This window comes from Moschus berezovskii, chromosome 18, assembly GCF_049115385.1.
Source record: "Moschus berezovskii isolate FMDL1 chromosome 18, NW_MosBer_1.0, whole genome shotgun sequence".
NCBI lineage: Eukaryota > Metazoa > Chordata > Mammalia > Artiodactyla > Moschidae > Moschus > Moschus berezovskii.
This window is the reverse complement of record NC_142477.1, coordinates 65056103-65082114: the sequence shown is the minus strand read 5'-3', so window position 1 is coordinate 65082114 and position 26012 is coordinate 65056103. Positions and strand designations below refer to the sequence as shown.

The 26012-nt window shown below is 38.9% G+C and overlaps 1 protein-coding gene across 10 annotated transcripts in view; it reads right to left on the bottom strand.

The window, feature by feature from the left end:
• Positions 1-26012, bottom strand: part of MAST4 (microtubule associated serine/threonine kinase family member 4) — a 642435-nt gene that overhangs the window by 291940 nt on the left and 324483 nt on the right. For 6 of the 10 annotated variants that reach the window (XM_055421937.2, XM_055421941.2, XM_055421939.2 and 3 more), the window contains 2 exons: positions 15688-15719; positions 2355-2390 (listed from right to left, as the gene is read on the bottom strand). In XM_055421937.2, the coding sequence (XP_055277912.2) occupies positions 2355-2390; positions 15688-15719 (68 nt within the window). The remainder of the gene's footprint in view (positions 1-2354; positions 2391-15687; positions 15720-26012) is intronic. The other 4 variants (XM_055421938.2, XM_055421940.2, XM_055421943.2 and 1 more) reach the window with 1 other exon arrangement.

The window sequence follows — 26012 nt, the reverse complement described above, 5'->3', positions numbered from 1 at the left end:
TTTACTGTTGGCCAGCAGAAGTTGCTTCAGTTGGGTTAATCTTTTTATAGCTCCACACACTACTGAAAGCATTCCTGCTCTTTGGCTAAAAAAAAAAAAAAGCTGTTCTGAAACCAACAAAATGTTCCCTTATCCCAGCTGTAGCATCCAGATATGTTTCAGAGTCTTGACATAGCAGAAAGTAGTTTTAATGATAAAACTGGGGTCCATGGGGTGCCTACTAGCTGATTTCATATGAGTAGTGGGTGGAAGCCAGACAGTGATTATTAATTACCTAATTTAGAACAAAGCAGGAAAATTATATTTGATTTTGACCCAATAAAATTATAAATTCATTTAGAAAGTTCAAAGTGAACTCTTAACTTCACTAAGTACTTTTTGGTTTTCATGTAAACAATTTAAATTAGTTTCCTTCTCTAAATTATCATCTTTAATATTTATACACATGTAAAAAATTGCCTTGCCAATCTATTTATTTGAATTATATTTTCAGTGAAAGTACTAAAAATATCATTTTTAAAAACACAATTATAATTTGTCAAGTATTTATATCATTCAATAATAATCACAATGTGTTACTTCATCATTTCCTTTTTTGGCTATAGAAGAAACTAATGTTTTTTTCCTAATTAACCAAATAAAAATGGGCAGGGACCAACATGAGGACTTCTCTTCACTTTCATAAGCAAAATACGGATCTCATGTGTATCTGCATATGTGTTCAATTTGTAAGAAAATGTAACCATTATTTTAAATCACAGGCAGCTTTATAATTTCACATGCTTTCAGAGAAATGCAGAAGTATTTATTACCTTAATACTATAACTAAAGTTTCCAAAAAAACTATCAAGAATTTCAGTGAACAAAATTAATATCACATTAGTAAAAACTTAATGTAAGAATTGTCAAAAACATAAAATATTAAAAACAACTTTACCTCAAACTTCAAATGTGATAACTTCTTAAGTCAACATTTAAATTTTAGAGAAAACAAAAGCAAAAAGATTGAAAACCCATAGTTTATTATAAACTTCAGCTACAGGTCTTTGTCATATTATCATATTTACACACCCCTCAACCAATCCAGGTATGGATATAACTTCTAGTTTGTTATATAAATAGAAATACAAATTATTTACAAGGTCACTTTAGCTTTATTATAATCTAATTTTTAGACAGGTTAAAATATATCATGCCTGCATCCCCATTTTTGCATCTTAGGATAATTGTACAATTATCACAGGAACAAAGTCATATTTAAAGAAATAAAATTCACAGACAATCCTTTAAGTTATCAGTAAATATTTTCAAATTAGTAACATCAAGTAAAGAGATTCCAAACTGCAAAGTAATTTTGCAGTTTTATTTATCATATATTATTATATTAAATTTTAAAACTTAAAAGTGGAGAATTTTATCTTAAATGTTTTAAATATAAAATTCCCCACTTTTAAGTTTTAAAATTTAATATAGCTAGATCAATATGAAACAAAAAATAAATGGCTAAAAACAACCATGAAAATATGAAAACAGACCAGTGACAGAGAACTTACCAGAGGTCACAACTCACTAGAAAGCCACTGTATTCAAAACAAATGGTGTTGGCACAGAAACAGACAGACAGGGGTCAGAATGAAGAGGCCAGAAACTGATACAAGGGTATATGGCATCTTTACATGTGACAAGGGTAACATTTCCATCCCATGAAAAATAAAGTTTCTTAGAATAACTATATTGGGGAGAAAAAAGAAAGATAGCATCCTACTTCACATCATGTACAAAATACAAAACTGGAGTAGGATTTGAATATTTTTAAAAATAGGGAAGAATATTTCTAAGAATATTTATTTGACCATGGGATGGACAACGCCATCCTGAGTAAAACAGATAACTCAGAAGCAATAAAGAAAATGATAGATCGTTGGATTAAATAATAACTAATAATTTTCTTTTAGTAAAAGACATCCTACACATAGACAAGAATCATAAAGCTATATTTGCACATATATAACATTGGTATAACACTGGATTAACATTTCTAAAACAATACATAGCTCCCAGAAATTGTGACAGAAAAACACTAGAAAAATGGGTAGTGGAAATGAATAGGAAATGAAGAAAAGAGAAATTCAAATGGATAATAAACATATGAAAATATATTCCATATCAGTGACAGTCAGTGAAGAAATGTAAATTAATGCTCAGAGGTTTAAGACTGGAAAGAATGAAAAGAAACAGTGGCATCCAATGCTGGTGAAAATGTAGAAAATGGGCATTCTTATGTGCAAATGTGATTTGCTATTTCTTTGGGGAAAGAATCTAGAAATATCTATTAAAATTAAAAATACACATACCGTTTGACCAAGCAATTCCACTTCTGGGAATCTATCCTATAGGGAAAAAAAAGGACCAGTACGTAAGGACACAGGTACAATGATATTTATTGCAGCATTGTTTGTTGTGGGGCACAGGAAGAGGGGAGTGGAAATAACATTAATGTCCATTAGTGAGGAAAGGGTTAAATGAAATGTGGAATATCCATAAGATAGAATATTATGTATTATTCAAAAGAATGGGATAAAGTTGTAGAGTGTGACTTGGTAAGGTGAGAGAAGCAAATTGAAAAGCTGTAATTCCATCATGACTAGCAACGAACACAACAAAACAATGGCCATGCAGGCACTCCCGTGTACATGGAATAAGGAATGGAAGAACGCAGACCAGACTAACAAGGGCCCCCAGGGTTAGGAGTGAAAACAAGGACTGTTAGGAATGGGGACTATTTCCTTCCTCCTAGTGTTTCTCTGTGCTGTTTCACTAGTTACTACGAGCCACATGTTTGCTCTAGAAGTTTCAAAAATATATTTAAGAAAAACTATTAACTTTTTAGTGGTAGTAGAGCAGAAGTATTTTCAAACATTCACCTGCAATAAAATAGCAGCAATTCAACAAATATTCTCTTCTCTGCTTATGCCAGTCACTGCAGTGTTCATTTCTGATTGCTTGCCCAATATCCATTCCGTCTCTCTCCCATTAAGTGTATCAGCCACGGGATTTGGATGGAGTTGACTCCAGTCTATTTGAAGGGACTCCTGAGTGGTCTTAGCCAGTTTGGCCCACCAAAAATGCAATTTGGAGCCACTAATACAATTTTAAATTTTCTAGTAGTCACATTAAAAACAAATTTAAAAGAAACAAGTGAAAGCAATTTTAATAATGGTTTTGTATTCTAACCCAATATATCCCCAAATATTACCCTTTCACCATGTAATTAGTACACAAATTATTAAATATTTCACATTTGTTTTTCACCTCTCAATTTGGACTAGTTACATTTCAAGAGCTCAACAGCCACATGTGGCCAGTGGTTACCATACTGAACAGTCTAAGCTAGTGAGGGAAATGCTATAAATATTGTCATATTCAAGGATGGATACATAATTTAAGATGGCCCAATCAAAGAGAAACCCATAATGGCAGGAGAAGAAAAATCCACTCCTGGTGAGGACAGATTTAAAGAAAACAAACCATGAGAACTGGTGGCAGTCATCTGTGAGGTAGGCAGGAAGCATGCCCTGGGATGAAGGAGAAACTGGGTCCCTGGGTCAACACTGAAACTCGTGGTTAGCCCTTGCCAGAAGTCAGGACTTTTTAGTTACATTAACTGGTAGATTTCCTTTATTTTTTTCAGTCATTTTCAGTTAGGTTTTCTTCTACTACTTGCAATCAAAAATATCCCAATTGATAAACTCATCTGTGGACAATGCCATGTCTAAACAAATACTTTCTTCTTTAGTGAATTAACTCAGATGTTCAACATTCCTTCCCTTGTAGTTAAGGCATGCTTTTTTAAACTATCCTTATTTGATAACACTTTCAGACATCTTCCGAAAACACTCCCATAAAACATTTCCAGAGACTTAATTTCTGAGCAAGCAGGGTAACTTGGCATGGTCACCACACAAGAGAGTATTTCTCCTCAAGACAATATAGACAGTAGGCATCAGAGCAATCAATTGCTCCATTCTCACTTCACCCTCTTGTCTGGCCTTCCTCTCCAGATCAGTGGTCCCCACCTCTAGCACTAGGAACGTATTGGGTTGACAAGTCTTTGTTGAGGGGGGTGTTTTCCCATACACTGCAGAATGTTTGGCAAAACTCTGTCCTCTCTATACCCACTAAATGAGAGGAGAAATCCACCTCCCAGTAATTGTGACAATCAAAAATCTCTCTAGACACTGTCACATGTCCCCGAAGGAACCTCTGGTTGAGAACCACTGTTCTAGACCAATAGTTAGTTCTAATGTACAGCTGACCTTCATTGTTTTATGACAAAGGCCTCCCCTCTCTGTTTTCTGAATCATCATCTTTACAGGCCTTGTGGCCCTCTCCTAGACCAGACATGACCGTGTAAACCTTGTCTGGTCATGCTGTATTCTCTGCCTATGCTGAGCTTGAGCTCTCCACTTCAGGTCTTCTTTCCAGAAGAAATGCACCTAGTCCTCTCTGACTTCAGCTTGAATCATTACCTGAGCTGCTCCCTGAACCACCCAACCAATCATTTCTCTTGGGCTTCTCTGAGGGGATGCTTGCTTGTCTGTGGTCACTTATTCCACAGCTCAGTCTGCCACAGCTGGGTTACTCGTCTCCTCCATCAACGTATCATGGGTGACAATTCCATCCCAGTCTCTCCACACTGCATTGACTGACTCACTATTCTCCCTAATCTATCCTTAAGACTTATAACCACTGGAAATTTGTTCATATCTTCTCAAACTGCTCTAAAGATTTAATGTATTTCAATAAAAATCTCAGCTGGCTTTTGGGGGCAGAAAATGATGACCTGATTCCAAAACTAAAGAATTTAGAATGGTCCAAACAATTAAAAAAAAAAAAGAACATAGCTGGATGACTAACACTATCTGATATCTGAACTTACTATAAAGCTACAATAATCCAATCAGTGGAGACATTGATAAAACACAAACAAGACATGAAACAGAATAGAAAGTCTGTAGATAGACACCCATATATGGACAACCAATTTTCAACCAAACTACAAAGAAATTCAGTGGAGAGGGGACAGAGAACACTCTGTTTAACAAATGGTGCTGGAACAGTTAGATACCTGTATGCAAAACTTAAAACTTCAATCCATACTTCACCCATACACAAAAATTATCTCAAAATGGGTCATAGACATAAACATCTAAAATTATAAATTTTATGGAAAAAGAGGAAAAAACTTTTGTGACCCTGAAACAGGGAAAGATGGCTTAGATGCAACACCAAAACTATAACCACTTAAAGAACAAACTGATAAATTTGACTTCATGAAAACTAAAAACTTTTGTTCTTTACTAGATGCTGTAAAGCAACTGAAACCATAAGCCAGGAGAAGATCTACCAATCATGTATAGCAGCTTTATTTTTAGTGGCCCAAAACTATACATGACCCAAATGTCTATCAGCAAGTGGATGGATAATCAAACTATGCTGTACCCACCAAAGGATATTACTTAGGAAAAAAAAAAAGCAATGAACTATTAACATACACTGCAAAAGAACTGAACTCAAAATAATTACACTGAGTGAAAGAAACCAGACAATAAAAACAGTATTGTTCCATTTATTTAAAATTTTAGGAAATGCAAACTAATCTTTAGGAATGGAAAACATTAGTAACCATCTGATTAGGCATGTTGGGGGAGGGGGAGGGAGCAATTACAAACCTGTAAGAGGAAACTTCTGGAGGAGATGGATATTTCATTACTTTGACTGTGGAGCTGGTTTCACAGGAGTGTCTGTATATATGTGTGCATGTCAATTTATGAGATTATGTACTTTAGGTATAATTTATGATATGTCAATTATGGGTCAATGAAGCTTTATTTTTAAGGGGAGGGGGAAGCACTGTTAGCTGTTAAGGAAATATTAACCCACAATTATGGGTCAATGAAGCTTTTTTTTTTTTTTTTTTTAAGGGGAGGGGGAAGCATGCTACATACTGTGAGCATGTAGGGTTATGCGGCTTTTGTTGTTGCTTAGTCACTAAGTCATGTCTGACTCTCTTGTAACCTCATGGACTGTAGCCCGCTGGGCTCATTCTGTCCAGGGGATTTCCCAGGTAAGTATACTGGAGTGGGTTGCCATTTCCTTCTCCAGGGGATCTTCCTGATCCAGGGATCAAACCCATGTCTCTTCCTTGACCATGGATTCTTCACCACTGAGCCACCGGGGAAGCCAGAGAAGCCTAAATTGGTTCATGCTACAAGGGATTTCATGACAGGAAGTGGTTTTGTCTCATTGTGGTTGCTTTAAATTCTGTTGTGGTTTAATACAATTAGAATTTACAATTCCTGGTACTTAACATAAAACAGCCACTGTGATGTTACACAGTAAATAAAAGGTCCATGGATGAAAAGACACTACACAGAGCCTTGAGGAGTAAGAATCTAAACCATGTTTGTTTTAATTCTCCTTTTAAGTATTTTCCCAGATCACCTCCATCATCACCACCCCCTGCTATGGTCTTAAGGATGTGATCTAACCAACATCTTCCAGCAAAAAAAAAAAAAAAGTGGGATAGAGCTAAGTGACTTGAATTCTCAAAGATAAAAATTAAGTAACATACTTTTTGATGACAGTATTTTTCCCTGTGATTCTACCAGAATCAACTTCATTTACATACAAATTGGTAATACCTTGGAATCTCACTAAAAAAACCACCAATGTTCCCTTCAGACATAAAACCATATACTGATCTATTAATTTCATTTCAGTATATGATGTCAAGTGCATTTAAAAAATATACTCCAGGGCTTCCAAAGGCTTCTTTAATCCACTAGGACTGGTCTTAGCATTTAATTTATCCTAGACCTAAAAAACCTTCTGCTTAATCTCCCAGATATTCGATTCTTGATTTGTTAAGATACTAAACACTATGCTTTACAACCTGAAATATCAAACCCCTGGTGAACTCACTCATGTGCCCTGCACAGAGCAAATCTTCTCAGCAAGAGGCCAAGGGGAGCCCAGGAGAGCAGACCATGCCTTCCCCTAGACCCGATGTCAGCCCAGGGGGGACGGGCCACACTGACCCTTCAGTAAACAACATTTGTCCCACATCAGTGACACAAGGATGCAGAGGATGCCATGAAAACGCCCTCCTCAGTTTTTGAAAAACATAAATAAATGCAAAAGACAACCTCTTCCTGAGTAAAAGCACATACACCACCACCAGTAACAGTAGAATGAGCGTTGAAAAATCAGGGTTTAGTAAGAGCTCAGCAATCAGGGCTAATGTCACCCCAAGGTTAATCTCACTGATGTGTAGGACACAGCAGAAGTTAAAAATCATTTCTTTCTGCACAATGCCTAGGACAAATGAATACTTTCTAACAGAGTAAGAACATTTTCACCTAAGAATCTATAAAATAGGCAAATATTTCTTGAAAGATTATAGTTCTAGGAAAGAGGCATTTAAAAATCCTTTCCTTCAATATATTAGGCCTATTTAAATTTATTATCATTAGAATTTTTATGCTTTAAAAAAACATCAAAATTTACCCTTCCAGACTAGGCACCCATTTCCACATGCCAATAAAATTTACAGAATATGCTTAATAAATCTTTCCTCTCATGCAATTGCTTTTGCAGAACTCTCTGCATACAATTTCCTTATGGTAAGAATCAAAAGCTACCTGGGTGACGTCAGAGGTAAAGCAGAGCCCAGAAGGCCACTGGAAAGAGCGATGTACAGGTCCTGGCATGTTCTGTGGGCATGTCTTAGGTTCCAAAACAGAAGCATGGAAAAGTCCTCATCCTTATCCCAGAAGAGATGGCTTTATATAAAAACATGTTGAAAGACAAGGCCTGTGTATTCAGATGAAAGAGATGACCCCCAGAAGGCTCAGAGGTTGAGGCCTTTACTGCAGAAAAGCAGAGAGGGAAATCCTAAGCCATTTCTCACCCAGCCGCTTAGGTCTGACAGTCACTTGCCACAGAGAGTCAAAGAGCAGGAAGTCTAATTCCCAGGAGTCAGAATGGCAGAGGAAAATGCAGTGACTCTAAAGAGAAATGCTATCGGAGCAAATGGATACGACCAATGGTTCCCCACAGAGGGCCCGACTTACTACAGCAACGGGGTCACGAGGACAATACAGAATCCAGCCGCCCCATCCACACAGCTCCCTGCATGATGGGCCTTCGGGGACTGCATGCCCCACCAGTGTCGCGTCACTAGTCCCATCACTAGTCTGAGTTCACTCAGTATCCTGGTAGTGCTGGTATGTGACTTAACATTTTCCCTTCGGTTGCAGTTTTAAGTATAAACGCTCTTCCTTTTAATGGAGTATAACTGCTTTACCATTTTGTGTTAGGGTCTGCTGATTCAACAAAGTGAATCAGCCATATGCACGCATATTTAAGAAGAGTTTGAGGCTACATTTTCCAAAATGTTCAAAGAAACCATGACAAGCACAGTGAAGTCAAGTGTACGCAGTCAAAAATCTGCCTTTGATGTGACGCGCACTGTGTATGAAGATGCTGTAATTCACATCTTTACAGAACAGAGTGCATCCACACCCTTGCTCGACATCTCTTTCTAACTCAAATGTTATTTCCCTAAAGAAGGAAAGGTCGCTTTCCAGTCCTGGGTGTGTGGGAACCCTAAATTCTGGCCATGGTCATGAAGCAATCTCACATGCAAATCTCATGCCTTCTGAGTTGCTGGTTCTTAGCTTATCAAACAATGGTATTTAAAACCAGTTTTCTGTTAAGGTTTCTTCCAGTTTCAAAATCCTATGATTAAACTTTTCTGCATGTACATCTATAATATCCCACTCCATTTTCCTCAATATCTGTCTCAAAACACAGGAGAAGTAACCGGTGTACCTGAGAAGGATGGGCAGGTGTCAAGTGATAGATTATTCTAGAAGATAGGCCACTCCCTGAGCACACAGCATTCCCTCACAGCTTGATGCACAGGGCCAGAACATGTGTGGTGACTGTCTCCTTCACACACCTAGAAATCTCCTGATATGAGGGGTTAACCATGGAGGGAAACAAGGAAAAAAAATCTACCCAAGAGTACAGGGCCAGCGGCCCTCTCTAATACCCTCTGTTGACAGAAGCGTTGGTATACACTGTCACCTTCTAGAAAGTTCTACTCAAATGATCTGGCTTTAAAAGAACTTCTTCAGTTTACTTGGCAGTCCTTTGCTTAACTTGACAGGACAGAAAGAAATGATGGGAGGGCTGGGGTAGAAGGTTTCATTCCCTTTATATTTTATTTAATGAAACACACAGAGCCTACTGTGTGTCAGGTACTGTTATGAACGTTTTACAAATATTTATTAATTTAATCCTCAAAACATTCCAGGATAGAATAGTATACATGCTTTTACAGATGAGGAAATAAAGACACACAGAGACGAAATAACCTTCTGCAGGTCTTAGGCTGGTTAAATGGCAGAGGTAGGATTGAATCCAGGCAGTATGGCTCTGAAATGCCTATTGAGTAACAGACCCAAGAAGGTGACTTTTAGGAAGACAGCACAGGAACCCGTACCTGCCAGTGGGCCATCTTCCGTAAGGCTTGCTGAAAAGTAAAGTGAAGTGAAAGTCACTCAGTCGTATCTGACTCTTTGCAACCCCATGGACTATATAGTCCATGGTATTCTCCAGGCCAGCATACTGGAGTGGGTAGTCTTTCCCTTCTCCAGGGGATCTTTCCAACCCAGGGATCGAACCTAGGTCTCTTGTATTGCAGGAGGATCCTTTTACCAGCTGAGCCACAAGGGAAGCCCACGCTGAAAAGAAATTGTTCCCCAAAAAAGTCTCCAAATTCCTGTCTGATTCAGGCTTGCTAAAAAATCATCCTAGTAAATTTGAAAGAGAACTCACCCTCATGCCTTTGGACATCCAGAAGCTCACTTTGCATGCCGCATACCCTGCAGCTCCCCTAAGAACAGCAGTTCTCAGCCAAGGGAGGCATTTTAGATTGACCCAGAGAATGGGCTGAAAGGTCACAAGCACCCGGCGCGCCCTTTGTCAGCGCCCAACACACACACACACAGGTCTCGATCTGCACCCCAAGTGTGTTTAGAAATGTGCACATGTATTTTGATAAACCTCCCTAGGTGACCCAACTCTCCCCCACCGGAGCAAAGCTAAGGTTTTCCTAATAATTTTGCAAAGGTGGGAAGATCAATCCTGCATTGTTTCTATTTCCCAAGTCTCCTCCCCAACCCCCTCACAGAAGATAAATGCAGGCGTGATAAAGGATGCTGCAAATACATACCAAATACCAAACTGGCTATTCGATGAATACATAAATGCAATTGACATTCTTTCACAGTCTGAAATCCTCTCTGTACTCTCAGGATATATTACACCATTCTCTTTTTATATAAACATGCCACTTTAAATGCTAATTCAGATGCAACACTCAATTTTTTCTTCATTTTGTTTCTTGGTTTCTAACATTCAAAATGACACTGGACTTCCAATCGGCTTCAACAATAGTTATTTTGAATTTTTGCTTCCATATTTGTGGGGGTGGAAGGGAAGAAAGTACTACGAGGAAAACTAAATTCATTTTAAAACTTATCCAAATACTGTTTACATGCCCTTTATTTTGCTTGAATTAAGCCCTTTTCCACTCTTTCAGAAAATCTTCCCTTCACCTTGCTGAAAATCTCATAAATCTAATTCGACTCAGTTGTAAAACCAGGGTGATTCCCTCTCCTTGCATTCTAGAAACAACCTCATTTTACTCAAACTACTTTTCCTAACAGCTCGTCAAGGCAGTATGTTCTGGCTGAAATACAACTGGCCTGAATATAAGTCTTCTTTTTAAAAAATACAGAGACCTACATATGCCAATGACATCAACCTGAGTCTATCCAATTATATAGAAGGCCACTTCCTTTCTTGTATCAAAATAAGGAATTTCAATCTAAGAAATAAAGCAAATGCCCTAAATATGAACCTTCAATTTGTGAACTTTCAGAAATGTGAAAGTGCCCCAGTGTGCCAGCTGTTGCACTACTGTACTTTTCAAGGTAGTGCACTGTAAAATTCAAAATGTACTCTTTATTTTTTGTGTTTGTTTTTTCATGTATTATTTGTGTGAAAACTATTATAAACCTATCACAGTGTGGTTCTATACAGCCAATTATGTTGGTTGGGTACCTAGGCTAACTCTGTTGGACTTAGGAACAAACTGGACTTATGAACATGCTCTCAGACTAGAATTCATTCATACACAGTGGACTTACTGTGTCCTAATCCAGTGCACCCAGTTCAACCTATCTACTGTGAGACAAGCTGTCTTCTAAGTCCAATAGGCCCAGCTCCACCCAGAGGCTTCCAGTAACTTTCAGGGTCTTTTGCCTCGGTTGTCCTCTCTCTCTGCTGCTCACTCTGGTCTTCTATCTCATACCTAAACATCCTTTCCTGCCCCTGCCCAAGAGATACAACATGGGAAAGACGTGAAATAAGCTTATCACCGTTTTCATGCACTTTTAAACACGTTGCAGAATGGCTCCTGACAGCACCTCCTCTGTCTAGTTTTGTCCCTTGTCAGTCCACCAGAAGCACCCCATTAACAACTCATCTTCTGCTGTGCTAAACGCAGCTCAGAGACACCTGCCCAAAGGTATGTGCATTTCAGTGAGACCCCTCCAGAGAAAAAACACCTTTAAGATCCAACTGAATGAATTTCAGTTCTTTCAGATCCAACTGGATGGATGTCTGGCACTATGATAAGTGCGTTTAGTACGCCTGTCTTCTTTGTGGACAGGAAAATGAATTTCCTAGCAGACCTGAAACTATATTATGCCAGGAGCACCTTGCCCTATTTACTCCATGACCAATCCTACTAGACTTCAACCATCTCAGAATAACAATGAAAGGAAAGGAGGAACGGAGAAGGGACAAAACTCTACGGAGAGAATAGTGTTGTTGCTAGATCGAGAAATTACAACTAAGCCAAGAAGACACTTAAGTTGTTTTCAGTAATTTCAATACTCCCAGCAATTCCTCAGCATGCAGGAAACATACTTTTCCAGGTCTTGTGTGCACAGGAGGAGCTGCTTTCTGCTTTGAGTTTGTCCTGCTAGATGTGTGGGGGCGAAAAGAACATAAAGCCAAGAAACTAACTCAACAAGTGTCACTTGCTGTTTCAACTAAAATAAAGTGGTAACTACAGAGAGCCTGCTCCTCTCCCCAGGGAATTACATGAAAAAAGAAGCCCTTTATCCTGTAGGGCTATTTATTTGATCAATTAACAAAACATGATGGGGTCCTTTACAATTAAAGGGGACCGTGGTTTTGCTCTGAACCATCCATCAGCTCACACCTTGGGCTTTTACCCTTTTCCCACCCTCCCTGTCTGAAAACAAACACCACACAGGGAGTTTTATCACTCAGCATTGTCGTTTTAGGACTCACATTCAAAAGACTAGTTAAGGGACCCACCAGACCTTTTATTAACCTTTAAATAAATATGGACAGTTCAGATTCGCTGTTACTGGAAATTTTACAACTTAAATGCTATTAACATCTTGAATCTGGAATTTGCTCTAGTTTAGTCATCCTGTTGGGTGTATAGTATTTCACTGAATGACTATCTCATGATAGGATATATAGCTTTTGACAAATAGTTAAAAGGAAGGGGAGCAGAGAGTACAGCAACTTCTGTTCCAAGGACAAAGAGAAGGAACGATCTAGAAGAATCTGGGAAAATGGCTACTCTTTGTAAGAAGAAAACAACTAGCTAAAATCTACCCTACAGGGAGCCAGAACAGAGATGGGATTTGGGGTCTTGAAGTCAGTGAAGGGCTGGAAGAACTTCTGGAAAACTGATCTGGGGTCCCTTGGTTAGTAAGTAACATCAGGTCTAGAAACAATTTCCCTTAACCTCTCTTTCTGATAACATTTGCACTGTTAAAAACAGAAAAATCACAATCATTGTCTTCACAATCTTTTAAAACACATGAGAAACACAGACCTCAAGTTAGTCCTGGAGAAAATGATCATGAATTACACATTATTGGCAATTTGTATTCCTTTTTTTCTAGACAGAATATAGTTTGCTTTTTTGTCCTTTTCAATTAGTAATAAAAAGAAAAGCCTACTTTCTATGTTCTTTTATTTGTAAAAGCTTTAACTTTTATATAATATATACATATGTTTTATATCACACATATGTTTTGATCACTTGATTCCAGACAAGCAATATCTATAAGCTTACTTAAAACAATACTAAACTTTTAAAAATCTGATAAATCTATGTGTCTGAATGATGAAAATGCATTTTAAAAATATTATCCTTCCAAGCACACAAATTAGAAGTTGCAGATATAACAAAACCAGGTGCCTTCTTTCAAAAGTACCGCTTTTCTGAAGGTACATCCCCTCTGAAAAGTTCAATCATATGCCCAGGCATCACAAGACAACATGGAATACATCCCGTTGCATAGTTGCTCGCTGTTGACACAGAAAGACACCTCAACAGAAGAGCAGGATGAAATCCTCAGTCTTTCTGGGAGAAGCAATAAAAGGCTTGAAAGCATTTGTGCAGTAAATAAACTGAGGAAATGTTTACAGGTGTAACGATCAGGTACCATGATGTGGGCTAGCACCAATACCCATAAAAAACACATGTGTGCTTGTCTTCATTAGATTTGTGTTGAAAACTCAGAGTGGCATTACATCCCAGAACATCGATGTCATAAGTCATTAATTCTTTGAGTTGTATTTAATAGAAAATAAAAAAATAGAATGTCTATTTCTTATTTGCTTTACTTGCAATGATTAATTTTTTCAAAGTTCATTAAAAATTGTAGATTTATGTCGAGATATATATGATGCTCTATTCACATAGTTTGATCAATAGATCAGCTGATTTTTATTAGGAGGGGATTTTTAATTGACTTATATATAATTGTATCTTTTTCTTACTAAGTATTCAAAGCATGTAATCCAAACAAACTGTCATCATTCTTTTTTTTTTTCTGTTAAAGATTCCGTTCTCTCAAGTAAAGAAATTTAAATATTTTCCTATGTATTTCTCCCACCAACTGATGGCTATCAGCTAATATAATCAGATTTGAGATTTAAACAAGTGCAAATTTGTTAATTAACATTATCATAATAATATACAGGAAACATACTAACAGAAAAAAGTACCACCTTTATAAAGGCTAAAAGGAAGATCTGACTAGATTTCTAAAGTTCTTAAATAAAGTATAAAAGACAAGCCTAAGATACTTTAAGGATTAAAAAAATTATGAGGGAAAAGAGATTTTTATCTATAAGTATATTTTATGTAGATATTTCTGTTTTTCTTGTTCCTTATTTATCATCGTGATGGGAAATATCAAAAAATTTGAACAAAAAAAAATTTGAACTTCTACCAGTCTAGACAGAAGAGTCCTAATCATTATGCAGAAGAATGGAGGTTTTTGACTCTAAGGGTATTTTCTATCATAAACTATTAGGCCATCAACCTGCAGCATTCAGAGATATAAGCTGGGAGTCAGTGAAAATTTATTCAGGCATATTCTCCAAGAATAATGATCCAGCATCCTCCTGGCAACTAAAAAAGTAGAGATCAAAATGGATAGTATTGAAATGTTCCTGGCTGATGAAACTTTGGTTCCTAGATGCAAAGACTGAAATTTTCAAAACTTAGTCAAAAGAATGAATTCTTTCAATAGTTACTACATACTTTTCTAATTCTCCAAGTTGGGATTTGTATAAAGTTATCTTAAATGTTATACTTTTTTTTAAAAAAAGGACATTGCCCCATCCACTAAATTCAACATAAACCAGACACCAAATCCAAATATTTCTAGACCAGCCCTTACACAGTACTGCTGCTGCTACTGCTGCTAAGTTGCTTCAGTCGTGTCCGACTCTGTGCGACCCCATAGACGGCAGCCCACCAGGCTCCGCCGCCCCTGGGATTCTCCAGGCAAGAACACTGGAGTGGGTTGCCATTTCCTTCTCCACTAGTTGAGAGTAAATTGACTTTAGTGCATTATTAAAGGCAGTTAATTTTATTCCACAACTTGATAATGAAAAAAACTATGATTTGTGCAAATATACTATTAGCTTTAAAAATAAAAGGTTGAAACACACAATAAAGAAGTCAAGTCAATGTTTGCGTATTTGCTATTTTAAATATAAGAGCATTACACGAATCAACTCAGTAAGGTCTAGATCCAGTAGAAAGGTTAGCGGATGCAAAGTGGTCATCAATTCAAAGGCAAAAGTATATTACTCTGCAAAAATTCACGGTATAAAGGACAATCACGGAATTCTAGACCATGTAGAAAAGCGTTAATTCTCTAGTCAGATCAGTTTAAACTATCTGCAGACCAAATAACATTTTTGCTTGATTACACAATAGAATTTTAAAATTCAAGATTATCCCATATCATTTTGGCTGACAGTATGGGTGAGGAACAAACCCTGGAAATTTTCTTCAAGTTATTTTGAAATCATTAATTCTGACATTTATAAATAAGTGCAAAGCTTTGTCTTTTCTTAATTCAGTTGATTATCATTAATCTTTTGATTGCCATTGAAAATCTAACAAGTCAGAGAATAATGACATTAGACACTGTATCCCAAAATACAAATGAACCAATAAGGAAACTAAATTATTCTACTTACAGACTTCCTCTTCTGGGGAGACTCAGCTCCTTCTGCAAAAGAAAAACCAAAACATGTTTATGAGATGCTGCTTTAACCTTAGACTACCAGGACACCAAACAGGTAACATAAAATGTATCTTCCTTGTTATGCTTGATTTGGCATTTTCTATACTGAAAAGATTTTAGTGCAATTATTTTATACTGAATCCCTTCTTACATTGCTCCTTTTATACACTGTGTTTAAGGTTCAAACACAGATTACCTAAATTCCAGAGCAGAAAAGACATCAATCCTTCCAAAGCAATGACAGTCAAATACTGAGTTGAGCTAGCTACATGACACTGTAATTGAGGGTAAGGGAAATCTGAGCAAACAAAGAACTTAACCAAAGAGGAAATAGAAGGAGGAGGGGAAATTCTGCAGGGTTATAATTAAGAGAAAGGTGAAATGAAAAGGGAGTTAAATCAGACTATTTGCCCCCAACAGAAATAAACTCACGCAAAACGTTGTATCTACATAATTTTAAAAAGAAACACAGCAAAAGGTTTCCTTCTGGTGTTATTTCTTAAAGCAAATGTGATTTATGATTTAGGGTATTTTTTAAAGTAGGTTAATGAACCTCTCAAAAGGTAACCAGACAGCAAAAATTAATAGATTGCTTTATAGTTTCAAAGGATGCTCTCACACTTATCTCAAATTAAGATCATTATCTACCTTTCTATGGAGTGTCTATGGGAAAACAAAACAAAACAACCCAGCAAACAAGCCAAACAAACCAATAAAAAGGGATACAGAAATACTTCCACCCACTAATGGAGCTTTCAGAAGCCTGGGCATTCGAGAATGATTACTTGATGACAATAACTAAGGAATAGGAAGCAATGAGTCATCTGGCTATTTTAACTCAAAATTTGAAAGGCTTGCCTAAATTTGGGCCTTCATTCCCATAATTATCATTTATTTTTTTTGCCTGCCTGGAGTTCAAGCATCATTTTCTGAAAGGTGCTTCCCCTTCAGCTTCAAACTCACCTTTCCTGCTCCCTGTTTTTATTGGATCCTTAAATGTTTGTCATGGCCTGTGGCCTCCCATCTTACTTCTAAACCATGCAATTTACTTCAGCACAGCTTACCAAAAAAAAAGAAAAAACGGACTTGAGAGTAGCAGCCTAGAGGAGGATCCTGCCTTAAACAGAACTTAAAGTTATTACTTTACTCTCTTATTAATGGGAAAATATATTTTGATATAGAGTTATAATAATCAGATGATTAATTGCAACAACAACAAAAAAAAAACAGTTTTAGAGACAGAGTATTTTCTTCCTTTTCCCAATAGCTAACCATTTTCTTTTCAAGGGCTGCAGGGTTCAGTGGCAGAATGTTTTTTGTTGTTTTGAGTTTTTCTTTAATCCTTCATTAGCCCGCCAAAATTATAGTGTTTGCTGAACTTATCCCCCTGATACTAAAACATAAATACACTTTTATTTACTAAAACCTCTAATGAGGAGAGAAGAGTCTCTAAGATAGTTTTCTTTGGAAACTGAAATGTAAATAGAAAAACCAATGAATAATTTTCTATACATGTGTCTTGGGTTATGACAAGCACTGAGATATCTATTTTTTATTTAGGTTAAAAAGAAAAAGAAAAAAGGACTCCCTAGAAGTAATCATTCACCAGAGAGTTTCTTTTAAAAAGAAATTACTGATCTGAAAAGGAATACATGCATATAACTGAGTCTCTGTGCTATACACCTGAAATTGACACACTATGGCAAAGCAATTATGCTGTCATAAATAAAGAGAAAGAAATCCCTGAGACCTACTATACAGCAAAAGGCCTAGAGCTTAATTAAACAAATAAATACTTCTGTTTAGTAAGCTCATCTGACAGCAGCTTTAAAAGAAAAGGAGGGGTACCTGAGGTGTTATCATTAATAACAGAAAAGAAGTCAGATGTTGTTTCAAGTCTGTAGATAAACAGGTAACTCAGAAGATAAGAGGAGAAGGGTCAAATAAATGATCCCCAAATAGTTCAATCAATCATATTCCACCAAATGACCCAACCGAAAGCTGGCTGCATTGCTCTGAGGAAAAAAAAAAAAAAAAAACTGCTGAAATGGCAAGATAAGGGATAAAAAGCCAACTCTGTTTTTAATCAGAAAGTCTTTCTAATAGCTCTAGAATTATGAGTTCTAAACAAGAAGAAAGGTCACAGTGGGAAACCCCGCACTGCTGCTCCCGGGACGGCGGCCGAGGTTGCAGGCAGAGGGGCAGGGGACATTTAATAGGCCACTGTCAACTGACCTGCAGGGTCCACGCTAACCAAGCTGAGGAGCTAATCCACCTGACGGCTTGAATGTCAGGCGTGGAACTGGAAACTCAATTTGGTAGCAAATTGGAATCAGATGTGACGGTAATAAAGTGAGAGAAATGAATGTGCTGTGGCCAAGACCTTGTGAACAATGGCTGCAAAAGCCTGCAAATACCAGGAAGCCTGAGATAGTGCAGATGGAGCCGGGAGGGTCTGTGGCCCGGCCTCATGGGACCACACACTGATGAACCTGAACTGGCTGGATGCAAATGAGCAACATTAGGCACTTACTGCCCCAACCAAAGTGATATTGTGTGTGTGTCCTCATCTTATTCTCTCAGTGTCAGGACAAGGTCACTAACACACACTTATACAATTAGGTAAGGCATATGGTATTGGGCTTCTCTGGTGCCTCAGACAGTAAAGAATCTGCCTGCAATGCAGGAGACCCAGGTGGATCCCTGGGCTGGGAAGATCCCCTTGGAGAATGAAACGGCAACCCACTCCAGTATTCTTGCCTGGAGAATTATGGTATGAGTGCCATGCACGTGTATGCATGCTCAGTCATTTCTGACTTCACGACTCCGTGGACAGTAGCCCACCAGGCTCCTCTGTCCATGGAATTTTTCGGGCATGAATACTGGAGTGGGTAGCCATTTCCTACTCCAGGGGATCTTCTAAGCCTAGGGATGGAAACTGCATCTCTTGAATCTCCTGCAGTGGCAGGCAGATTCTTTACCATTGTGCCACCTTTTAGCGCCAATCATAAACCAAAGCTTGTGCTGAGTATATGTGGAACACGTGCTAAAAATTTAGCATAAGAACAGAGAAGGGAAGAGGGCAGAGAGAGAAAAAAGGGCAAGAAACATCCATCTGAACTAAGAAGTGTGATTATTAACCATCATAGGTTAAAGAAATGCATATGAGTATATTTAAGAATATTAGAATTTTAAAATTATTTTCAACAATGTTGATTTTTCAGTGACTTCTAATATTTTTAGAATCACTTTATATCATTATTTGCTTAATATTATGATCTTCTTTGCCTCCTTTTCTATAAATTCTAACTGGCAAAAATATTTTCAGTGTACATACACTAAAAATAAAGATGAAGAAAAGTTAATCTGCCAAAGTACTTTGTTTTTCATCTTCTGATCTCTTGATAAGACTGAGGACATACGGGTTCCTCAAGTTCATGAGGAGAATTTCTGTGAGTCCAGAAAGAAGAGAAAGCATAACAGGTGATTCTTTTCCTTTCCTTTTCCTTTTGGCCAACCCTGGCCTCAGACAGAGAAAGTAACTTGTCTTATTCATAAAGACAACTGAGAAACAGCTGCAATGTTTACTATGTATGCGATATCCACAATGGCAACTTTAAAAGTATATACTATTTCTGAAGTATTTAATAGCTCTTCATACACAAATGAAATAACATGGTTATAACTGCCATGAAATCTTTGAACTATTCTTAACTGATAGGCCAGTTATGATTTAAAAAAGAAAGGAGATGTCCATCGATTGTGCTACAAATAAGATATCCCCTCCTTCAAGAGGTGGGGCTTAATTCTCTTCCCCTGGAAAGGGGCTGTGCTTAGTGCATGGGTGCTACGTGTCGTAGTCATGTTCAACGCTTTGTGACCCCATGGACTGCAGCCCTCCAGGTTCCTCTGTCCACGGGGATTCTCCAGGCAAGAATACTGGAGTGGGTTGCTATGCCCTCCTCCAGGGGATCGAACTAGTGTTAGTGTCTCTTACATCTCCTGCATTGGCAGGTGGGTTCTTTTACCACCACTAGCACCACCTAGGAAGCCCCTGGACTTAGTGATTCCCTTTCAAAAAGAAAGGAGGGAAAGGGAAAAGCAGCAATTTATCAGTGAATAAACCTGCCAAACACCATCTGAACCAACCAATGTTAATGATACCAATGATAAGCATAGATATCATGTGCCCCTGATAAGATGTGATGGCAAGGAATTCACCTCTGTGGCATTCTCTCCCCCAAATCCTTAGCTCCCGTTTCATTCTGGAAAAAAAAAGAAACAAAACACCAGGGAAACCAAAACTTAGGGTCATTGTATAGAACATCTTCAAAACTGTCAGGGTTGTGAAAAACGAGGAACAACCGGGAAACTGTCATAGATCAGAGAAGACTTAGGATAAACGATGACTAAATGCAATGTTGGATCCTAGACTGGATTTTGACTCATTAAAAAGGACATTAGTGGAAAACCGGGTGATAGCCAAATAAAGTGTGTAGTGAACTGAACTGAATGTATAAATGTCAATTTCATAATTTTGACAACTGTCGTAAGGTTACATAAGATGTTAACACTAGTGGAACCTGGGGGAAGGGCATGCAAAAATTCAACTATCTTGCAACTTTTCTACAAATCTCAAAGGATTTTAAAAAAGTTTTTAAAGTTCTCTAAAAGGAGGAGAGAGAAGTAGGCAGAAAGAAAAACTGTGTGTGTGTATTTTAGAGCAGTTGTCCCTAACCTTTTTGGCACCAGCAACTGATTTTGTGGAAGATAATTTTTCCATGGACTGGGTGTCGGGGGGGGATGGTTCTGGATAATCCAAGTGCATTACATTTACTGTGCACTTTATTTCTAATCTAATGCTGCTGCTTATTTAACAGGAGGTGCCAGTCTCTGGAAGTGAGGGACATCTAAGTTAGAGCATGGAATTATGAACTAATAAATACCAAAGTATTCTAAGCTTACTATAAGGTCATATTTAATCCAGTAATTTAGAAGGTTATAGAACAGTCTAGATGAGAGAAGATTGTGATTTGGATCATCAGTGAAGACGGTCAGAGTCAGGTTTGAGATATGTTTTAACAGAGGTTACGAAAGAACTGGATGTGGAAGATGGAAGAGAAAGCCAGAAAGAGTCAAAGTTCTTGGCCTGATCAAGTGGAGCTTGAGGGAAGAATTTTAGTCTGGATATGTCACATTCAAGACGTCTGTGAGAATAACAAAGAGAAACTTCCAAATAGGTGGTCAGACAAATGAACCTGGGGTTCAGGAAAGAGATCAGGGCTGGAAATAGACCTTGAAATCATTAATGTATAAGATGGTATGTAAAACCATGGCCTGGAGAGATAGGAGAAGAGAGGACAGACAGATAAAGGAGAAGTGGCACACACACATATAAGTATTCATACAGGGCCCCTTCAAGTCTACAAGTGGGGAGAAGTTTGCTACGTGGTACCTGCTGTTAAATGATGTGCTAAACTATGCAAACCCTCAAACCACACAAACTGAAAGAGGCTAGCAAGCAAAAATACTACTGGGTAGATAGCGGCTCTCACACAAGACGGCTTCACAGACAAGGTCCGAAAATGGGCAGGAACTAGGAAATGAACCCCCAGAGAACATGACCACCTCTGGGGAACAGCCCTGTTAGGACACCTCTGCTGCTCAAAGCTCAGCTCAGCTTCCCTCTGGGAAGGACCTTCCACAGGTCCCAGCACCTTCCCTTAGGCACTCCCCATGAGTGTCCCGTTCCTGGTGGGTGTCCGTGTGATACACCTGGGGCCCTGCCCTAACTGCCCAGGGAGCAGGAACAAGGAAACACTGGCTCTCTTCCTGAGCATAGTAGAAGGTGGGGCTAGCTCCACCAGGCTCCACACCCCAGGAGGTCCTCTGAAAGAAAGGGAAGAGGATTTGGAATTCGGTAACCCACCCTCCCCCACACCCCTAACAGAAAAGCAAAATCCTGCAAACAAATAGAACGCTGGTAGCCAGCAGGCACCACTTCCTCACTATTTTCCAGAAAACATTAGATTTAAAGTTCCCATAGTCCTCCACATCATCATCCCTTAATTGGTCATCAGTGGCCTCACCCCGTCATCAGGGGTGACTAAGACTGCTCTGCACTGACAGACAAACCATTAATTTAGGGAGAGAGTTTAAAGAGCCAAGATGTGCGAGGCAGCGTGTTGGGCGCTGTTAGGGACACATAAGGAGAAAACAAAACAGATTTAAAAGCTACTTGGGGAAACACACATGCACAGGACAAAAGAGATATCACCAGGTGCAAGAGTATGCAGTATAATTTGAATGAGTAAATGGTAACAGGGGAGAGAAATAAAAGGGGATGAGATAATTCAGCTCAAGCAGTGGTTCTGAATGCAGCCTGGCTACCCATCAGTGTCACCCAGGGAGCTTTGACAAATATCGATGTCGGAACACCACCCTGGAGATGGAGAGAGAGTTGTTTGTATATGTTGTTTCATGAGGCTGGCACTTCCAAGTACCCTTAAGGGCACGTTAGTTGGATTTTTTTTTTTTTTTTTAATGGAATACTACTCTTCTAGCTGTCATTATAGTTGTGAAGTTTGAGGGTTCTATTGTTATTTCCTTTCCAAGTGGGAAGCATGGTAGGGCAAGGAAGGGTGCCCCAAGTGGAACTCTTCCTACCCAGTGGGGTGAAAATTTAACTAAGGGTATAGGCTCAGCCAGGGATTGGCTCTTTTAAAGCAAGGTTTACAGCCCCATTTTCCTGACCTCCATTTTAACTTGTGAAGGCAGAAACAGAGGACAGAAGAATACACACACCACACCACAGAACCAGATCTTACAGGAAAGGTTGGTTCTGAAACTGAGTTATACTCAAAAGTGGCTCACGTTCAAACCACCCTTGAAAAATCCAGTGAACTGCCCATAAAGTACACAGCTCTCTGCATACAAACTGTAGAATAAAGCTGGAAAAGCAGCAGGTAGAAATCTACAGAGATGCCTGGACTTTTAAACCATGCAACCTGTAAAATACCACTGAAATCTCTCTCACAGTGAGAATGTGAGTTGGGTGGAGAATCTTAAAGGATTTCCCTTTCTTGCAGGTTTCATTTCATTATATTTCTGTCTGTAACCATAGTGCACTTTGACATATTTATCTGTGGCAGTAAAGTTCAATAAAATAAACCATAAAAGGCACACTAAAATGCTTGCTTGGTTTTCGTGTAAATTTTACTTGATCACAACCACATGCTTACTTTCTCTGACAAAACACAAGTAGTTACTGCCTTCCTTTCTGAGTTAGCTTTTTCTGCCTTGAACTGAAGTCAACAGTCATGGTTCTCAAGATTTGGCACTGACCTCCTATGCCTTTCCATACACAAGTTCCTCATTCACGATATGCGTGTCTGTCTCTCTGGGTTTTGTAAGATCCTATAAAAAATGGAGTCTACGAATTTCCTAACAAATTCACTTGGCTGCTTGGTGCCAACACTCCAGCCTTCCCATGAAGTGTCCAGAGGTGAGCAATTGCCCAGGGCTGCAAAGCCAGGAGATGGTGGACGCAAAATCTGAACCTGCATTATTCAGCCCCAATTTTTGCCTACATTCCAAGGGGAAAGTGCCAGAAAGCAGGTCAAAATGGTGATGTAAGCAACAGGGAGGGGGGGAGGGGTTTGACTGAGTACATAAGCAGAGAGGGTTGGCTTCAATAAAAAATAAATATTTTTTAAAAAGAAGGCAGCTTTTCCTTTTAAAAGGAAGAAAAGTATAGATAAGAACAGATACCTTTAAACAACGAAGGAAAGATGAAGTAATTTACTTAGAGTCCTGTAATTTCAGAAAGAAGGCAAAATCTTCTGTCAAAGGTGAAAACAAGGGACACATGTGGGGATTAAAGCAAGCAAAATGTTTTTTTGGTTTGTTAATCCATTGAACACTTTTTAGTAAAGGCTGATGAGGCAAGTGCTGGGGTTAAAACTTGGCGTGCTTTAGAATATAATGTGGGAAAGCCTGGAATAGAGTTTTTTCCAAAATATGCAGCAGTACAAGGGCGGGAGGCGGTCAGTTTTCTTTAAGGAGAGTCAAGATGGTTTCTTGCCCAGTGATGTTTCCCATCATTAATAAAAACAAAATCTGGTGGAACGGACACTGTTCTCGGCCAGGCTTAGCTCAGGTTAGGTTAAACTGATGACAAAGTTCAGCATTTGGGCCAAAGTAATTGGTTCAAAGATAGCATCTGATTCAATCTGGGAAAATAAAATGCGAAATAATGTGTGTTCTGGGCTCCTGAGAAAGAACTCCTTCCCTTTTCCAAGAGAGCTAGCAAGAAAGGAAGAGCGTTAATCCCAAGACACTAACAACAGCTGCAGGGTAGAAGGTGACAGAGAAGAAAGACAGGTAGAAACTGGGTCTTGGGTGATTTCTTTGAATTAATGGATCCAGTCTTGCCTCTACCTGAATTTCTCGGTTATGGGAGCCCATCAAGTCCCTTCACTGTTTAAACCAGTTTAACTTGCTGTTTCTGCTCCTGGCAAATCAAATATTCCCAAGTGATGCAATACTTAAGCCTGGCCTTTCTTCAGAGGCATCTGGGAGTTGGCTAGGCAGCCTCAGGAGTGGGCGAGGAAAGAGGCATTCCAGAAGAGGGAATGGATGCAGCAAATAGGGTGGGGTGAAACAGCATATAGCTCTTAGTGAACTTGGAAAGGACAGAACAGAAGGTAGAAAGAAAAAAACAACAGGACAGGAGTATGGAGGCAGGCACAGGGAAAGCCATAGGATTTTAGGAGAGTCTGTCTTTATCCTATAGGCAATGAGGAATTCAGAGAACATTTTAAGTAGAATAAGATGGTTAAATTTACATGTCTAAAAGGATCACTCTGGTAACAGGGTGTAAATGAGTTACACAGGAAAGTAACTCAGAGGCTTATTAATTTATCCAGGAAGCATGGCTCAGTGACAGGACCAAGAAAGAGACAGTGGGGTCAGAGAGGAGGGGCAGATTCAAGAGAGAAATGCGTGTCTAGGAGTCACGGGAGCTGAAAAGAAGTGCTTAACTTCTGGGAAAGTTCAGAACATTTAGGAGCTAAGTCAGTAAAGAATCCACCTTCAGTATTAGGAGACGCAGGAGATGTGGGTTCGATCTGTGGGTAGAAAAGATACCTTGGAGTAGGAAATGGCAACCCACTCCAGTATTCTTGCCTGGGAAATGTCATGCACAGAGAAACCTGATGGGCTACAGTCCATGGGGCCTCAAAGGGTCAGATACGTCTGGCAACTAAACCACCACCCAGGGCGCGGCACCACCCAGAGAGGAAAGAAGAGGGCCATTCAAAAGGCAAATCATGAAATCTGAATGTGGATAAGGGGATGCAAAACCACTTAATTTAGACCAGAGGGGCCCAGATGGGAGAGAATGTGAGATTTGCAAAGGTCAGGTCTTCAGAACTGTTTTTTTTTTTTTTCAAAGTGGACCATTTTTTAAGTCTTTATTGAGTTTGTTACAATATAGCTTCTGTATTCAGTTCAGTCACTCAGTCGTGTCTGACTCTTTGCAACCCCGTGAATCACAGCACGCCAGGCCTCCCTGTCCATCACCAACTCCCGGAGTTCACTCAAACTCATGTCCATCGAGTCGGTGATGCCATCCAGCCATCTCATTCTCTGTCGTCCCTGTCTCCTCCTGCCCCCAATCCCTCCCAGCATCAGAGTCTTTTCCAGTGAGTCAACTCTTCGCATGAGATGGCCAAAGTACTGGAGTTTCAGCTTCTGTATTATGCTTTGACTTTTTGGCCAAGAGGCATGTGGCATCTTAGTTTGAACCTGCAGCCCCTGCATTGGAAGAAAAGTCTTAACCACTGGACTACGAAGGCAGTCCCCCAAGTCTTTCTTGCATGAAAGTTAAATATCATTAATCACAAGCCCCTTTTCCACTTTAAATTTTTACACAATTGGTGGGAATTGTATTTCTTTCCTAAGTCCACCTTTATCCATCAAGTCACAGTTCCTAATGTGGACTGCGTGGTGATATACATTATCTTCTTTAATTATTATTTTCATTTTGCACAACTGAGGCACAGAGCAATAAGTAGTGACACAGGTCACAGAGCTGGTAAATGGCTAAGCTTGTCTTTGAATCCACATCAGTCTGAGTCCAGAACAGTTTTAATTACTTTTCATCATCAAGTAAGATTTGGTGTATTTGTACTAGCGACGCCCCCTCCCGCCAGGGACAACACTCCCCCGCCCCCAAGTAGGCTATATTGAGTTGCATTCATATTTGATAACACAGTG